Genomic DNA, 15,499 nt, shown 5'->3' on the forward strand with positions numbered 1-15,499 from the left:
AAAGGAGCAGGGCTGCCAGCACCTTACACATGGTACTCTCAAATCTGTCTGCAGATGACTCCACACACATCTCTGAGTTGCTGAGGGTGGGAAGGACCTCTCCAGACCATCAAATACAACACTACTGCCCAAGCAGGTAATCACTGCTGCCCTCTCTACTCCACCCTGGATCAGTGCTCACATCAGAATAAAATTGCCACTTCAACCTGATTGCTAAATGCAGCTTCTCCCATTTCCAGCTATTTCCTGCTTCACCTAGTCCTACTGAAATCACCATCTGGTAACAGCTTTCTGTCCTGGCTCCTCCATCCCCAAGAGGCACCCTGCCAGTCCCTGCTGCCACAATAATGACATTCCCCCTTTTAGAGCTAATCATACTGCCAACCAACTGCAACAGCCTAGCAGCAGTGCTGTTCCTGTTCTAGTGGTGCTCTTACTAATGAGAATCCATAAAGCTGATCTGTCTTTATGTGGTGTAATTGAGGATAAAAAACTTCAGATCCTCAATGAGTTGTAGCACTCAAGTTGAATATGCCTTCTCATTTACCATTTTTTTCCTTCCCCCTTTGCACAAAGCCAGTTAAACTCCTCATCCAGAAAAAATCCAAGACAAGATGCTTCTCAGAATCAGATTCTAACAGATACAAAGAAAAAAGAAAAAATAATAAAAAATAAAAAATATTCATGACAAGAAGAGACTGGCTAAATCCACTGTTGACCTACTTTTCTTTTATTAAGAGAGATACATCTAAATAATCAGTGTATATTTGACTACCTGACTGAAACTTTATATTGCAGAGAACATGGGTCATCTTGTGCTACCACAGTACTCTTAAATCAAGAGTAACCGCTTTAAGAAAGAAAGAGCAATTTTTCATTTATATAAGGTATTGCCATGACACGCCATAAAGACTAATCCTGCATTTATGAGGGAAAAAAACAAGATGGCATGCTAAGTCTTTTCCAAATTAAATTCTCTCCCTTTAATTAGATTTTCCCCTGTGTGTAGAATGGAACAGTCTGGTAGACAAAACCAGTGTTGTCACAGCAAGAAGATGGAGTGTCTTTTATCTGCTATCTACTTGTGAGCACAGATAACAAGACCTGTCATTGGATCTATAAGTTCAGAGCAACATTTGCTAAGTAAATGGTTGTAATTGTTTCAAATCCCATTGTTTAAATTAAACTGCAGAGCCCTAAAATTCTACTTTTTTTAATTGTCATGTAAATTATTCAATCTCTAAATAAAGATCACACCTCGGACTTATCTGCTAATTTGCAAATATCCTTACTTTAATGTAAGTGCTAACACAGGGCACAAGCATAAACATCATTCTCCTTAAACAGAAACACAAACTCAGAAATTGTAACCTGAATTTCTGTAATTGAGATGACCAATGAGGCAAGAAGGACTTCTGTATTCTGCAGCTTTAATCTCAAGTGCCATCCAAAAATAACTCTCACCAAGCCTGAAGGTAAACAGTGTGTAATCAAAGCTGATGAGAAAAACCAAAATTAAAGCAAAATGTCATATGAAACAGAAAGTTAGGATAAGCTGTCTCAGTGAAAAAATGTAGGCAAAATGTTTTGTAGGACAGGCAGCCTATGCATATCCTTGAAAAGGAATCAAGGGCCACAGATTTCACACATAAAATTACTTTGACTGATTCAGACTGATTTCAAACCAGGGATTTTTCAGCTCCACATAAATTTAACATTGATCAGTTTCTAAATCAGGAAACAGAGTCACTCAAAAGATGATCTATTCCTTACCAGGCTTAAGGAAACCCACAAGGTCCAGGACCAGCTTTCCAGCTGTCTGAAACAGCACTGGACCAATCCCAAGCTCTTTGATCAGGTGACACAGACACCAAAAGCAGGAAGGACACAAAGCACAGGTCACAGTACTAGTTAGAGAAGTAGGTAGAATGTTAACTGAGACCCTGTCAGGTGGAATGGTTAAGGTTCCAGCACAGATGCTGTGTTGGGAAAAAAAAAATTAAACAGATTATTATCAGCAACCACCTCCCACACACCTTGTCTGTGGCCCTGCTATTTGGAGCTCACAAACACTCCCTGTTCCTGCAAAGCCCAGAAACAAGACTGCATACTCCTGAGCACAATCTGCTTCTCCAAGAACAACTAACTGCATGCACATAAATAAAGACATTTCAGTTTCCCTTTTTAAACTAATTTATTTTCAATTTCGGATGGGCTGGCATCATGATTTCACCTGCCACACCCTCATCTGCCCTCTGAAGCACCTATTACAAATTTATGGCTAGTTATACATTAAACTTTTATCAAACAAGGTTATCCAGAAATGTTTTTATCCTCAGATTACCCAGACTGGTAGCAATAGTTTTGAGCCACCTATTTTTACTGCCTCATAGTTGAGATCTTAGAACACATTTGAAAGAGCATTCTACAGCAAAATATTTTTCTTTACTGTAAAGTTATACTTGATACTTGTAGTATCAGATTAGGCTCTAGAGATAAAAATTTGGAAATTAAAAAATGGAAAATAATCTATATGGAAATAAAGAATAAAAGTATGTTTCTATTCAAAGTATCAATATAAAGAACACATCTAATTTCATTAATTCCTAAATATTTGAAAATAATATTAAATTGCTAACAGTAAGCTAGTAACCACTTAGTTAGACCAGTGAGTAAAAATAAAAAGCCCAAGACTGGGACACAGAAAAGAGCACTAGAGTGCCAGCTTTTGCACAATGAGATTATGAGGGCTCTCAAGAAAAGCAAATTAAGATTTTGCATGTTGAAAAGATTGTTTGTGTTCCATGCACATTAAAAACATTCTGTATCTCACCTAGGTAAGGTTAGTATATATGTGCACTTTTAACTGTATCTGCTAAACTACCTGAAAATTGGTCTCATGTGTCCTACCCATTAATTACTTGCCTCCAGTAAAGGAACAGAGCTCAGGTACATCAAACCAAAAAAGGTCTCTATGTTTCCCATCTGTTTTTTTTCATCAAAGGTTGAACTAAAATAAGGCTCATTACACAAACATCTCAGCAAGGCTGGAAGTTCCCTGCAAACCTATGTGTTTTCTTCAACCAAACTTCAATGGGATGAATCAGAAATATTTCTAAACATCCAACATACAATATTTCTAAATGTTTCTGAACATACAACATACTGATGCAGCCAGTAGAGCTCCCTGAGAAGGCTCTGTCCATAGTGCTCATGTACAAAACAAACCACGTACTCGAAAATGAAATCAAACTATCGTACTTGCTTTATGGTCCCCCATAAACTAAGCAGATCAATCCATAATAAAGTGGAAGCAGAACATAACAGAAAAGTAGCTGCACTTAAAGGCATTTATATTAATTACACTGAACTGTGGCTGAAAGCAGATTCAGTTTCAACAAACTTGGCTGTGGAACAGAACAAACTACCAGTATTACTGGCCTGAACTACAACATGGAATCTTGAGTTCTTGACATGCTAGCCAAAAATCTCTGTTCTTCTTTCTTATCTACAAACTCACAGATGCCCACAAGGTATCGAATACCAAATGAACTAGATTTTCTGTGAAAGGGGACATGGTGCAAACCTGTGACCATGGTGGCTCTCCATGACCATATGCAACCCCAAGTGGAATTAGAAGGAAAGAAGAAATTGACCTGTCAGGATCCTGAGATAGGGCTACTATTTAATCATGCTAAGAAACAAATGCATAAGTAATGATAGGCATTCAGAGCACTACCCAGTCCCTCAAGAAAGCTTTTCATCCACAGGCTCTGAGTCAGCTCTTATGCGCCAACAAGAGCACCTGCTTTAGAGCTTCAGCCAGGCTCTGAGTCAGCTCTTATGCGCCAACAAGAGCACCTGCTTTAGAGCTCCAGCAGGATCACTCAAGAGGAAGATGAAGTTCTTATGCCACACAGCTTCCTAGGAAAGGCAGAAACCAGAGAGACTTTAACAAAGAGAGCAACACGTGTCATTGTGTACTTCCACAATTTCCACTCCATCAGTCATCTGTATTCCTGCCTTCTCCTCAGCTATTTATGTGGAGCTCTTAAAGACACTTTACAGAAAAGTGTCACCGGCCCAAGCATGATCTGAGCAGTGCTAAAGCTTGAATCTCATTTACACCAAGATGTCTTTGGCTGGAAAGAAAAGGTCAGGAGATACAGGGCAGGATTTTGCAGATGTAGAATTTTACCGATGCTTCTACCAAGAGTTGCACAGTGCACACACTCCTCCTCCTTGGGGTTAGGTGCCTCTTTGAGTCAGTACTCTGTTATTCTAGGAGCAGCTCCAAGCCCACAGAGCCACACCATGATACATTTTTACACCAACTCATCTTGCGCTAATGATAGCAATGTAATTGTCAGCACTGGCTGCAAGACTGGAAGTTTGGGGCTCATTCAGGGGTTTGCTGCTATTTATAATGTCAGCATTCTCACATTTATTTCTTTGTCTCACTGCAGTGAAGCTAAGATTTTCCAGCAGTTTCATGAAACAACAGCTCCCTTGCAAGCTCAGTGCAATGAAAAGCACAGTTGGGCATTCCTTGGGAAGCTGACAGAGACAGAGGCAGAGCAGAAATTTGAGTGTTCCTCAAGGGAAATCAAAACCTAAGTTTATAAAATCAACCCTGCTCTTTCTGCCCTCAAGCACTTTGAATTCTTTATAAGAACAGCTTTATCATGAAGCAGATGATCATGAAGAACCAAGACTCAAACCTCTCCCATCTGCAGTCCAGGGGAGAGCCATCTCATGAGGAATATTTCCTTTCATTGTCATTCTTGATTTATGATGCTTCAGAAAAATGGCATTTCCCAAAAAAAGTTTGCTTGGGACAAAAAAGTCACCCTCCAGCAGAAGTTTCTGAGTCAGCTCTAATAATTATATTGCAGAATCGCACAAAAAAAATCATTCCATATGGACCTTAGTTTGAGTCACTAATAGGACAAAAATCCCAAAATCCACCTCTGCCTGCCACAAATAAAGAGGCTGACTTTAGAGTGGGACATGTGGCACTGCTGTCTGTGGGCAGAGAGGGCTGGTCTTAGAGTTCCAGGTGCAAGCAGGTCCCTTCCTTCCAGTGAAAGCTGATGTGCCACTGCAGGACTGAGCCTCCACCCCTGAACACTCCAAAGGTCAGCAAGCGCTGAAAACTACCACCCACATATTCCTCACTTCCAATGTCCTCTGAAAAAGTGGACTTCTTTATTTATTTAAAGCAGACTAAGAAAACTCTGCATTTTTAATTTTTGTTATTATTTCTATTACTATTATTATTGTTGTTGCTCCTGTTGTTTAAGCCCTTTGGGAACATTGAATGCCAGCAGGAAGGCACTAGAGTCAAACCCTTCAAAACACTTGGTCAGATTTCAATGCCGTGCAAAAGTCTACAACTAACAAAAATAAATGAGTTTTTATGCTGTGGACAGGATATGCGTGGACAAGCCCTTTAAAAAGGTTTTTTCCAGACATACAAAACTCTTTGTGCACAGAAAAAAATTTAGTATGAAACAGAATTTGAGTCTTCCTAAACATCACAAACAGAACCATATTTTCACAAGAGGTGCTGCAGCCAATGCAGAAAAGTGGAGTTTGTGACCAAGAATTAGAAAAATATAAATAAAAAAGCTCAGGAGAAATTAATGAAAGAAATCTGCTTACAAAACCTAGCTTCTCAGTAGGTGGAGACTGTACATCCATCCTTAGTCTGTTTTCATGAGGAAAATACAGAAAAGAAAGAAAACCCAACAAAATAGCACATGAGGGACTGTTCAGTCAGCACAAGCAACATTGGACAATGCCAGAGACACATCTAAGACTGTTTTGCTTGCTGACAATAATCAAGGGAGATCATTGCTCTCTAACTACACTTTTTAAAAGTCTAAACCTGCAGGCACCTGTTAAATTCACAGCTCTCCATTTGACAATTTAAACACCTTGCTAGTTTTTATACCTTCAGCACCTGTAAAGGAAACACACTTCCTAGCATTGGGCTTCAAATAAGCCATTTTCTATTTAAAGTGTTATGTGTTTCCACGACTATAAAACCCTTTGTTATTCTCATAAGACCATACATTATTCTATCCAATAAATTTACGAAATCCTTCAACAAAACAGTCAATGCCATAAATGGATGAAATGTTACCTTACCACCTAAAAGGCAATACAGCTGCTATACTCCACACAGAGCAAATTCTTCCCTTCATAGATTTACTTAGGTATAGGTATATGTACAGACAGAAGGTAAAGTCAGGGACTAAAGCTTAAGGCAGCACCAAGCCCTTGATGCACAACATTAAGATTGCAACAACTGCAAACATGAAATACAATAACTGAGATGGTGCAATTTATCATTATTTACGCAAAGAACACAAATACAAAATCCTGTATTTTATCAGCATTTCCATCAAGACCTAATCTGTTATCTGAGATCGCATTATGATCCACATTTCCCAAATACTGGGCAATTTCAATACCATTATTGCTGGATGTCCAAAACATGTTATGTTAAGCACCAGGAAGCTACACAAATCATACAGTAACAAAATCAAAAAACAAAGAAAGTTTCCTGGCTTAGAAACCTTGACAGGTTAAGGAAAGGGGAAACTTAGCTTGACAAAAGCACAAAGCAGTCATGAAATAGGTGTTTTGATATCTCTGTCCTCAGACTGAGGGAGTTCTGGTGCCAATTGATTCTGATACAAGTTTTGGCCCTGGCAGATGATGGGAACCCCAGCCTTTCCCCAGGTAAACCATTCTACTTCTTCATGCCTAAAACTGTTCAACTAGACAACAGGAACAGCATTTCAGGCTCTTCTGGTAAGAATGTAATGCCTATCAGTTGTTCGATTTGATTAGATACTTCTACACTAGAGTTTCTTAAACATCTGAGCTTTAGCCTGGGCATGGGACACGAATATTGTGTCTGGCAGTAATCCAAGAGGCCATGTTTGACAGCTAGTGCCCAGAATTAATGTCCAGTGATTCAAACAGATCAGTCCACCTCAGTACTCCAGCACTGGACCACCAAAGATCTGTCAAAACTGTAACAACCATTTATTTCCTCCATTGTGGTATAGACAATATCCCTCAAACAAGTCTTTGGACACAGTATCTCAGCTGGCTCTTATGCAGCATTTTAACGTGTATCCTTATGATTTCTATGATTAGTCTGCAGCAGAAAGTAATCGCGCTTTACTGCTTCCTAGGGTTTAGCCCTGTGGTTAGGTAAAACCCCAAATGTCAGGTTCTAAATGCAGGATCTCACCATGCAGTTCCTCATGTCCGATGCCAAAGCCACCACAGAAGTCCCTGTCCTGCCACAGCTGTCAGCTCTCACTGCAGTTTACCACTTGAATCAGCCAATGCAAGTATGTGTGGAGCCAGATGCCTGAAGTGGTTGGGGATTTTAAACAAGTCTTTTAAGTAACAGGAAGAATGTTACAGAAGTGAGAGCTTATCAAACTGGCTTTTATGCCAAGAAAAGCCTTGTGGGATGGTGTTCTATTGCTACAGCAGAAGGAGGAGTGAATACAAAAGTTACCCTACCACAACTTCACCTCAGTAGCCTGAGGGATCAACAGAAAGTCCACGAGAACCAGCAGTAGACTTCTGGAGTTGGGGTGCTACCCCACAGCTCTCCAGGGAGGTCACATCAGCTCACTCCCTTTGTCTGCACTGTGGAACCACTGCAGTGTGGGTGCTGATAGAAGGAGGGAGGTGATAAAATTCTAGGAGCTCCCTGTTTGTACTTCTACAGAAGACAAACTCCAGTAAGGGATGATGTAATACAATTCAATAGGATAAAATTCAGAGGAAAAAAACAATAATATTGAATAATATTGAACTCAAGAATATAAATAATCTGAACTGGGGATGTTAGCTGCAGTTGTAAGCAATTGAAGCTACAGTGCACAGTGACATTTTAGGTTGAGCTCAAGTAGCTTGTTAATTTGAAGGTATCTGGTATTTAAAGCTTGGATAGATGGGAAGAGGAATAGCAGCTAACCCTAGAACTCCATAATAAATGAAGTTGGACACAAACCACAGCACATTGCAGTAGATCTGGTCAAGTCACACAACAAGCCACTTTTTAAAGTTCTAGAAATACCTTTGCAGTTTAAACATAAATCAATATACTTACCATTTGGGTACACACACACAAGGGCTGGCATCGATTACAATAAGTCAGCATTCTTTATAAATACAATTGCAAAATGTATAGGCTTAGCAGCCTTGGAAAGCAATAAAGCAACAACTAAATGAGAGAGTGCATACGTACATGAGCTGCTTGGCCGATAGTGAGCCCCTGGGTAGCGCCTGCCCATAGTGCCCCTCAGCACATTCCCACTCTGGCAGCTGCTCCCAAAGCGCAGATCCAAGTTCTTACTGAGGGAGAAGAAAAAACAAGTGAAGATTTAGTACAACAGCTGTACCTTTTTCATTAAAATGCTAATGATCCCTACAAATTCCAGGATAACTACATCTATAAATTATTCAGTCATGATGTCAGAGGAGATGAACTGTTGTGCTATACACGCAGCACAAATTTATTATTGGTGGCTGGACTCCATTAATAAGCACACATAAATTTTGAGATACAAAGAAACCTCAGGTCATACAGTAGCTTCTTTTGGTCCATTACAGAGAACAACAAACACTGCAAGAAAGAGCTTGCTGTTGGCTTTTAATAGAGATAGCCAGTAGGTGAGATTTAAAAACAATGTTTGTCTTAAATTTTGTGAAGCAATCATTAAGCAATCATTTATGAGCTGTTTACTATAGAAGCAAAATTTATCCTTGCTACATAACACTGACTGCTTTGTTCTGTTCTATCCAGCAGTGTTTTCACAGGAATGCAGGTTATTACCCTTGTATCAATTTTCTTGCACCATCAAAACCCTAAGCAAACAAAAAATTGCATGGCACATCTGCACATCTTACAGTCAGTGTGGAATAACAAATCCAAAGTTTTAATTGAAGTGCTACTGAAGCTGTCATATCACCAGTATAAAATGTTTTATTCTAAAACCAAGTTCCATTGTTTTTTTCTTTGGTGTAGGATTTTGTACCAAAATATGACTTTCAGTTGCTTTTCAGCTTTACCTTTCTCCTAGTTTACCTGAATAACCTACAAATTCCCAGATGTCTATCAGTATATATTGAATGTTAACCACATCATTTGTTAAGATACATTTACTCTTATTTCATTTATTCCCTTGCTTGAAACACCAGGAAAAGCAGCAAATTCTGAGGAGTGTTTTTCCTTATTCATTAAGGATTTTTAATGTCTCAGGCTGCAGTTACAAGCACAAACTTGTTCTATCCAGGAAATAAAGAGAAATATCAGGACATAGACAAAATAGCACTGCACTGAAAGTGGGAGATCTCCCCAAATCTTCAGGTATGTCAGTTCCCTTACTGAACACAATGCTAGCTTATTCCTGAATTAGATAAGCCTTTTATATATACTGGCATCCATGCAATTCTCTGGTGAGCTGGTCTGGGAGGCAACACAGCTGAAAACTCCATATAGGGACATATTTTCAGCCAGATTAGGCTCCTGAAACGGGTGATGGTGGCTGCACAAGTATTGGTAGCTAGTGAGAGCAAGTGGAAAGAACAGGACCATGGCAGCCTGAGCTTAAAATTACTTTAGGTGCAATTGCATAACATTGCTACACAGCCTTTGTAGATTACTTCTGAATAGACACCTATAAGGCTGCACACCTGACAGCCCAAACAACAGGTAAAGATCTCCATTGCTTTCCAAATCAGTGCTGACAAACCATGTCCTGCTCAGCTCCCCTCAATGGGGAAAGTTCAGTGAATCAATGAGACAGTACTCTCTTGCCACCAAAAGAATTCTGGCTGTTAAGAAGAAAAGTAAGTGGCATGCAGTAAAATTAACATTCATACAAAAATCCCTACATTTCTTTTGCAGGACAATATGGAACAACTCCTTGCCATGGGTCAAACAGACCTTCACAAGTTTTTTTGATGGTCTACTAGCTCAACTCATTGTAAAGTTGTGCAAGGAACAAGCCTGCAGATGGCTGCTTCCCTTTTCCTGTTTTATAGGAATAAAACTAAAAATACATATTTATTAGGTGAAAAAAATTAAGTCTCTCCTCACCCTAGATGGACCAAATTCATAACAAAATACAACAGAACAGTCTTAAGCTGTGCAAGGGTTAGAAAAGAAAATTATTGAGGGGAAAACAGACTGTTAACAAGAAGACAGTATTTATCATTCTTTTCCATAGCTTGTGAAAGAGTTTGGTCAGTATGTATGGAGCTGCAAAATTATTCCTTTTTCATAAATGCATTGTTGTCTTTCTAAAAGGTATACACTTTCCCAAAGCAATCTCACTAAATTATATCAAATATCTACAGTTGAGACAGGCTTCTCCTTCAGTACCTAGCACCACTGTATTGAGGGGGGCCTTTGCACCATACCATAAGAAAAAATCCTGACAAATAAAAATTAAGACTCCCAAACTGTACAATCATGCTCTCAAACAGCTGAAATAAAGTACAGTATGGTCTTCCTCAGGTAGTGTGCCCACTGGGAGCAAACCACTCTTTGTAGAGGTCAGGACCCAAAAGGTTTGACCATTTTTAAATATCACATTTAAAAACTCCATAAATCTCACAGGAAAAGACAACATAGATTCTCATTATAGCAAAGGCTTCACCAGTTACTACATAAAATGTGAACTTCAAAGATTTACAAGGTGGATTAAAGCTAACTATCAAAAGCCAATTAGGAAGCAAGTGTCAGACAGAAAGTGAAGTTAAAGTGCTCCACAAAAGAACAGTAATATTGGGTTGTATGTACCAGAGAGGACATACCCAGATCAAGACAAATAAAGACGCTGCTTGGGTTTGGTTTTGGGGTTTTTCTGTGTTGTTGTTTGCTGGTTTTTGTTTAGTTTTGTTTTTCCTTAAGAACCATCTTTTGTGGTTCAGACTAGCCAAAGCAACCTCCCCTTTCTTTAAACACATCCGCTCACAGAGCTGAACCTTGGGGGAATTTCTGCTCTTCAGCAAGCTCAGAGAACTCTTACAGGAATGTGACCAACCTTGTTGGTACCCAAATCCCATAGCTAAAGTATCTGAAAACTAGCCCCTATTTTCCATATATGCATCCATGAGACTGATAAACAAAATGGAAGTTCTCAAACGTTGCTTTTGAAAAATCCCCATATCATGCATGTACAGGTTTGGATTTGGGTTTATTTTTAACTGTACACAACTTAGATATCCACAACTCCACATAAACCTGAGTTAAACCTGAATGTACCTGATAAGTTGGATCAAGTCTTCATATTAGTTTTTAACCTGTTGGTTCACATTTGTTTTGTAACAAATGTGTTTCTGAACAGCTTTCTGTGGTTATTTGCTTATTATTATACTGCAAAATTGCTTTAAAATGTTTTAAGGTGATTTTTCCATCTTTATAGTTGAATTTAAAACTACATAGACACAACTAGACATACAGCCTTATGGCTCCTCTTCAAGAAAAAATTTGATACAGCCCTACCTAAAGCTTTTTTCTTTTAAATTATTCTTCCTGATAATCTTTACTGATTCCTTTCAGGTGGCCATCTCCACTCTGCAGCAGTTACAGAGAACCATAGAAACAAAACCTGAGCACCAGCACTGCATATCTGCTACCCAGGGAACTCCTGAAAGTACTTCACCTCAGGCCAAGTCACATTTAAGAGCTGTGGTGACAGAGCTACCAGATACTCATCATCACACAGAATTTGGACACACATAATCTTGGAAAGAATACATGACTTTCAACTGAGACTGTCATCTTCCTAAGCCATTTTCTTTACAGAGCTTTTCTTACAACTCTTCCACATTTCTCAGGTTTTATGACTGCTACATAGAAGTTTCATTTAACTTGTATTCATGTTTTGGTACTAAGAAAAAAACCCCAAAAGACAAACTAAATTCTGGTAGTCTTTGTGACTTGTTTTTTTCCAATGAGCGAGTTAAACCAAGAGTTCTGTCTATACAGCTGGCACACAGAATCCAGTTTCCTTGAATTCCCTTTTGTTTCAGAAAAAAATAAAATCATAGTCCAATCTCCATACTAATAATGGCCATTAAAGCTATGTTTTGTTTCACCCAAATTTATTTTTTCACACATGCTGCTGCTTATGAGGTCAGCTGACTCCTTGATCTTCCCTGGTTCTCTAGAAGCAACATTTGCTATAAATGCATTTGTGCTCAAACACAAATATAGGCACATCCATATTAGCTGCCATAATCTCATACAACAGACTGTTGTACAACCTACCCTCACATACCCAAGAAAAAGCATATAAAAAAAGGAGATGACTGCAAATGAGCTACAGAAGTCATCCAAGTGTGACTGACTACATCACTCAACACTGGCAAGGAACAGCTGCACACAGTGTGGGGAAAGAAAAGGTTATTGCATGATGTTTCTCAGGGGACAGCTACTCAAGAAATCACACTCCAGCACTCTGTGATATTCTGACAAACACCACAATCCTACCTTCCAAGTCTTGCTTTGAATATCAGGAAATAGGTCTGCTAAGGAATGGGTAAGAGGAATGCTATGTATTGTTTTAAAAGCACCTACAGGCCACAGGTCCTATACAAAACAGATCCATTACAGCAAAGGGTTCAGACACTGAAAGAGGCTAATCTAGGGGGGAGAAATTTAAAAATCAGTCTGTAAGACTGGTAGATGGCTCATTTTAAGAAATCACAATTCAATATACACACACAGATTTTGTGTACATATTTGCATATATAATGCAAGTTTATTGTTTTTCACTTTGTCTGCATTCAAAGTAGTGACTGGCAGCATTACTTGTTGGACAACAGTAGCAAAACACAATTCAAACAAGCAAGCAAAGTGCCAGCCAGGCCATTAGGAAGTTGTGCTGCTGATTTCTGGAGACACCTACAGAGACAGCACTTTCATTTTCTGTACTAGGAACAGCTATTGGACATGGATCTCTCACATCAAACTGCCTCTTGGAGAAAGCACAGTGTTGTCTACTAGCCACATCTCTTGTGTCCTTGCATGTTTGACCTTTTTGGAGGTAACCAACAATTCCTAACCATTAGTTTCATCTAATAACTACCAACAGTTTTTAAAAATAGGTATTTTCATTTCAGGAACATTTTTTCCCAAGTCTTCATTTACCTAAGAGTAATTTCCCTAAGTTCATTTACCTCATCCATGCTTCCAGTTTTGCCTGGCAGTGCTCACACCAAGGAGGTTATGCTGTCCCCCTCACCTGCCTTTGCTGAGGCAGAGCCACCCTGCTTCCCAAACAACTCTCTCCCCCATCACCTCTGCTGGCTGGTGCAGGATTAAAGTGTTCCAGAATCTGGAAAGACAAGAACAGTCCCACAGATAAGAGGATGTCTGCCTGCACTCCAGCCCTGCTGCATTTCCTGTGGTTTTATCACACTTGGACCTGACCTGCTCAGATATCTGGGAAGTCCTGTCCTGCCCAAAAAGTCTAGCAACTCCATCATTCCTCCTTCCAACAAATTCTCGGTACTGAAATTCTTGTTGCATGCAGACATTCTTGCTTGCACTTCTCTGTCCTGTCCACTTTCTGGCTGCCTTTGTGCTTCTAACTCCTCTCCTAACAACCTTTGATTTGAATGCTTTCCCTCTTCTCCTTAATTGAGAAGTCCTTCTGGAGGGCTTTTCTTTTTCTTGGTCATCCTTTCCAGGTACTGCGCCACCCACCTGTTTAGCTGAGGTTCCCATACACCATGTGGGGATGGATGCTATTATTTCCCACTCTGTTCTGGAGGATACCATTACTGTCAATCACTTGAACAAATTTCCTAATGTTTTATGATACAGACCCTAACTCATCAAAAGCATATTTTTCTGAAATTTAGCCTCTCAGTACTTCTGCAGCCAGATCACATAGAGCAAGCTGAATTCAAAACATTCATGGTCCCCTGACAGACAATACATACTCTCCCAGTAAAGCACACATGCCTTTTACATTTATTCTGTACTATCTTAGTGCAGATTTTGTTCACCAAACAGTAACAGAAAACATCAGGACATTCTGTGCATAACTACGTATATATTTTAACACAAAGGAAAGGACTGTCTTTAGCACTTGCAAGTTTGTTAAAAATATAGTTAACCTCATTCACTCAGTGCAGCTATCTGAACTGGTATCAGCTAGTGATCTCAATTTTACTTGCTCATTGGTAAGGATTTGTTAAGTTAGAAGTAATGTTGCCCATTAAAAAGAAGAACTGTGGTGCTCTGAGCCTCTGGGGCTGCAGCAGGTTGGGCTGTGTGCCAGAAGGAAGCCTGGCAAGCTAAGGAGCTGTGGGAGTGCAAAGGCATTACACAATCAAAGCAGTCATCACTGGGTAACACAGATCTCCCCATAAAGCCTGAACCAAGAGGGCAATATTTCAGACATACAGTCTGAACCTCATTTACATAAAGATCCACGAAAAGTATTTTTCAAAGCTGACTGTTTGGTAAAAACAGTATTTCTAAATAAGAAGGTACTTATTTCTTCTGAAGTTAGAGATGTCACTGTGCTCTTGCTTTCTGTGAGAAGCTTTCCAAGCACAGCTAGGTTTTCTATTGTAGCATTTCACCACTACTCCACAGGGCTCTGCCAGGTCACCTCCATCCATTAGGACTGTACCAAGTAAAACTCTTGTAAGGATCACATCAGCAAAAGCCCAGAAGGGTGCTGCTGCATTTCAGAAACTTGGAAAGGCAATAGTGATGGAAAAAACTTCCTGCCTCTATCAGCAAAGAGAGCAGTCTCTCCACAGGGCTCTTGTCAGTACAACTACTTGTATAGCACAGACCAAGAGACATGCTTAGCCCAGCTCATCCAGCTAACAGCAGCTGCTTCATGGGCAGACAGTTCCAGACTTCTCACATACCTTATTTCAGAAGATGAGAAATCCTGCTGGCTCACCAGGTACTGGGAAATACATCCCCAGCCTGGTTAATTCATGTGAGAAGGAAGGGAAAGCCATGGCCTCAGATGCTGCTGGGGAGCATGACAGCAGATCATCTCTCCACACACACAGCCTCAGCTGGAGTCACAAAGGTCTGTGGCTGTGGGCCTCCCTCCCACTCCCAGACCCACAGAGAGCCACATGGATACATCACAGGAGGCTGCACAGAACACTGATATCCAGCAGGTGTCTGCATTAACAGAGTTACTGACACCACAGAGGAACAGCACTGCTGTGAAACACCTCTGCTGAGTACAGCTTTTCCCACATGAGGTGGCAGAGCAAGTTACAGTACAGCTAATCTGGAAAAATGGATACACCAAGAACTCTTGCTGGAGTACTAGAAGAACTGGACTGCCACTGTTCATGAATGTCATGATAAACAATGTAAGTGCTGCATAGAAACACAGGTACCTCCAGTCTCAGTGCTCAAACTTCAGCTAACTTTAAGATGTGAGACATGAAAGGTTCAGAAAGAGTG

The 15,499-nt window shown here is 39.9% G+C and overlaps 1 protein-coding gene across 13 annotated transcripts in view; it reads right to left on the reverse strand.

The window, feature by feature from the left end:
- APBB2 (amyloid beta precursor protein binding family B member 2) overlaps positions 1 to 15,499 on the reverse strand; it is a 107,015-nt gene that overhangs the window by 91,255 nt on the left and 261 nt on the right. For all 13 annotated transcript variants that reach the window (XM_031055387.1, XM_031055347.1, XM_031055392.1 and 10 more), the window contains exon 2: positions 8,285 to 8,391. In XM_031055387.1, the coding sequence (XP_030911247.1) occupies positions 8,285 to 8,330 (46 nt within the window). In that variant the 5' untranslated portion in view covers positions 8,331 to 8,391. The remainder of the gene's footprint in view (positions 1 to 8,284; positions 8,392 to 15,499) is intronic.

This window comes from Geospiza fortis, unplaced genomic scaffold (assembly GCF_000277835.1).
Source record: "Geospiza fortis unplaced genomic scaffold, GeoFor_1.0 scaffold40, whole genome shotgun sequence".
Taxonomy (NCBI): domain Eukaryota; kingdom Metazoa; phylum Chordata; class Aves; order Passeriformes; family Thraupidae; genus Geospiza; species Geospiza fortis.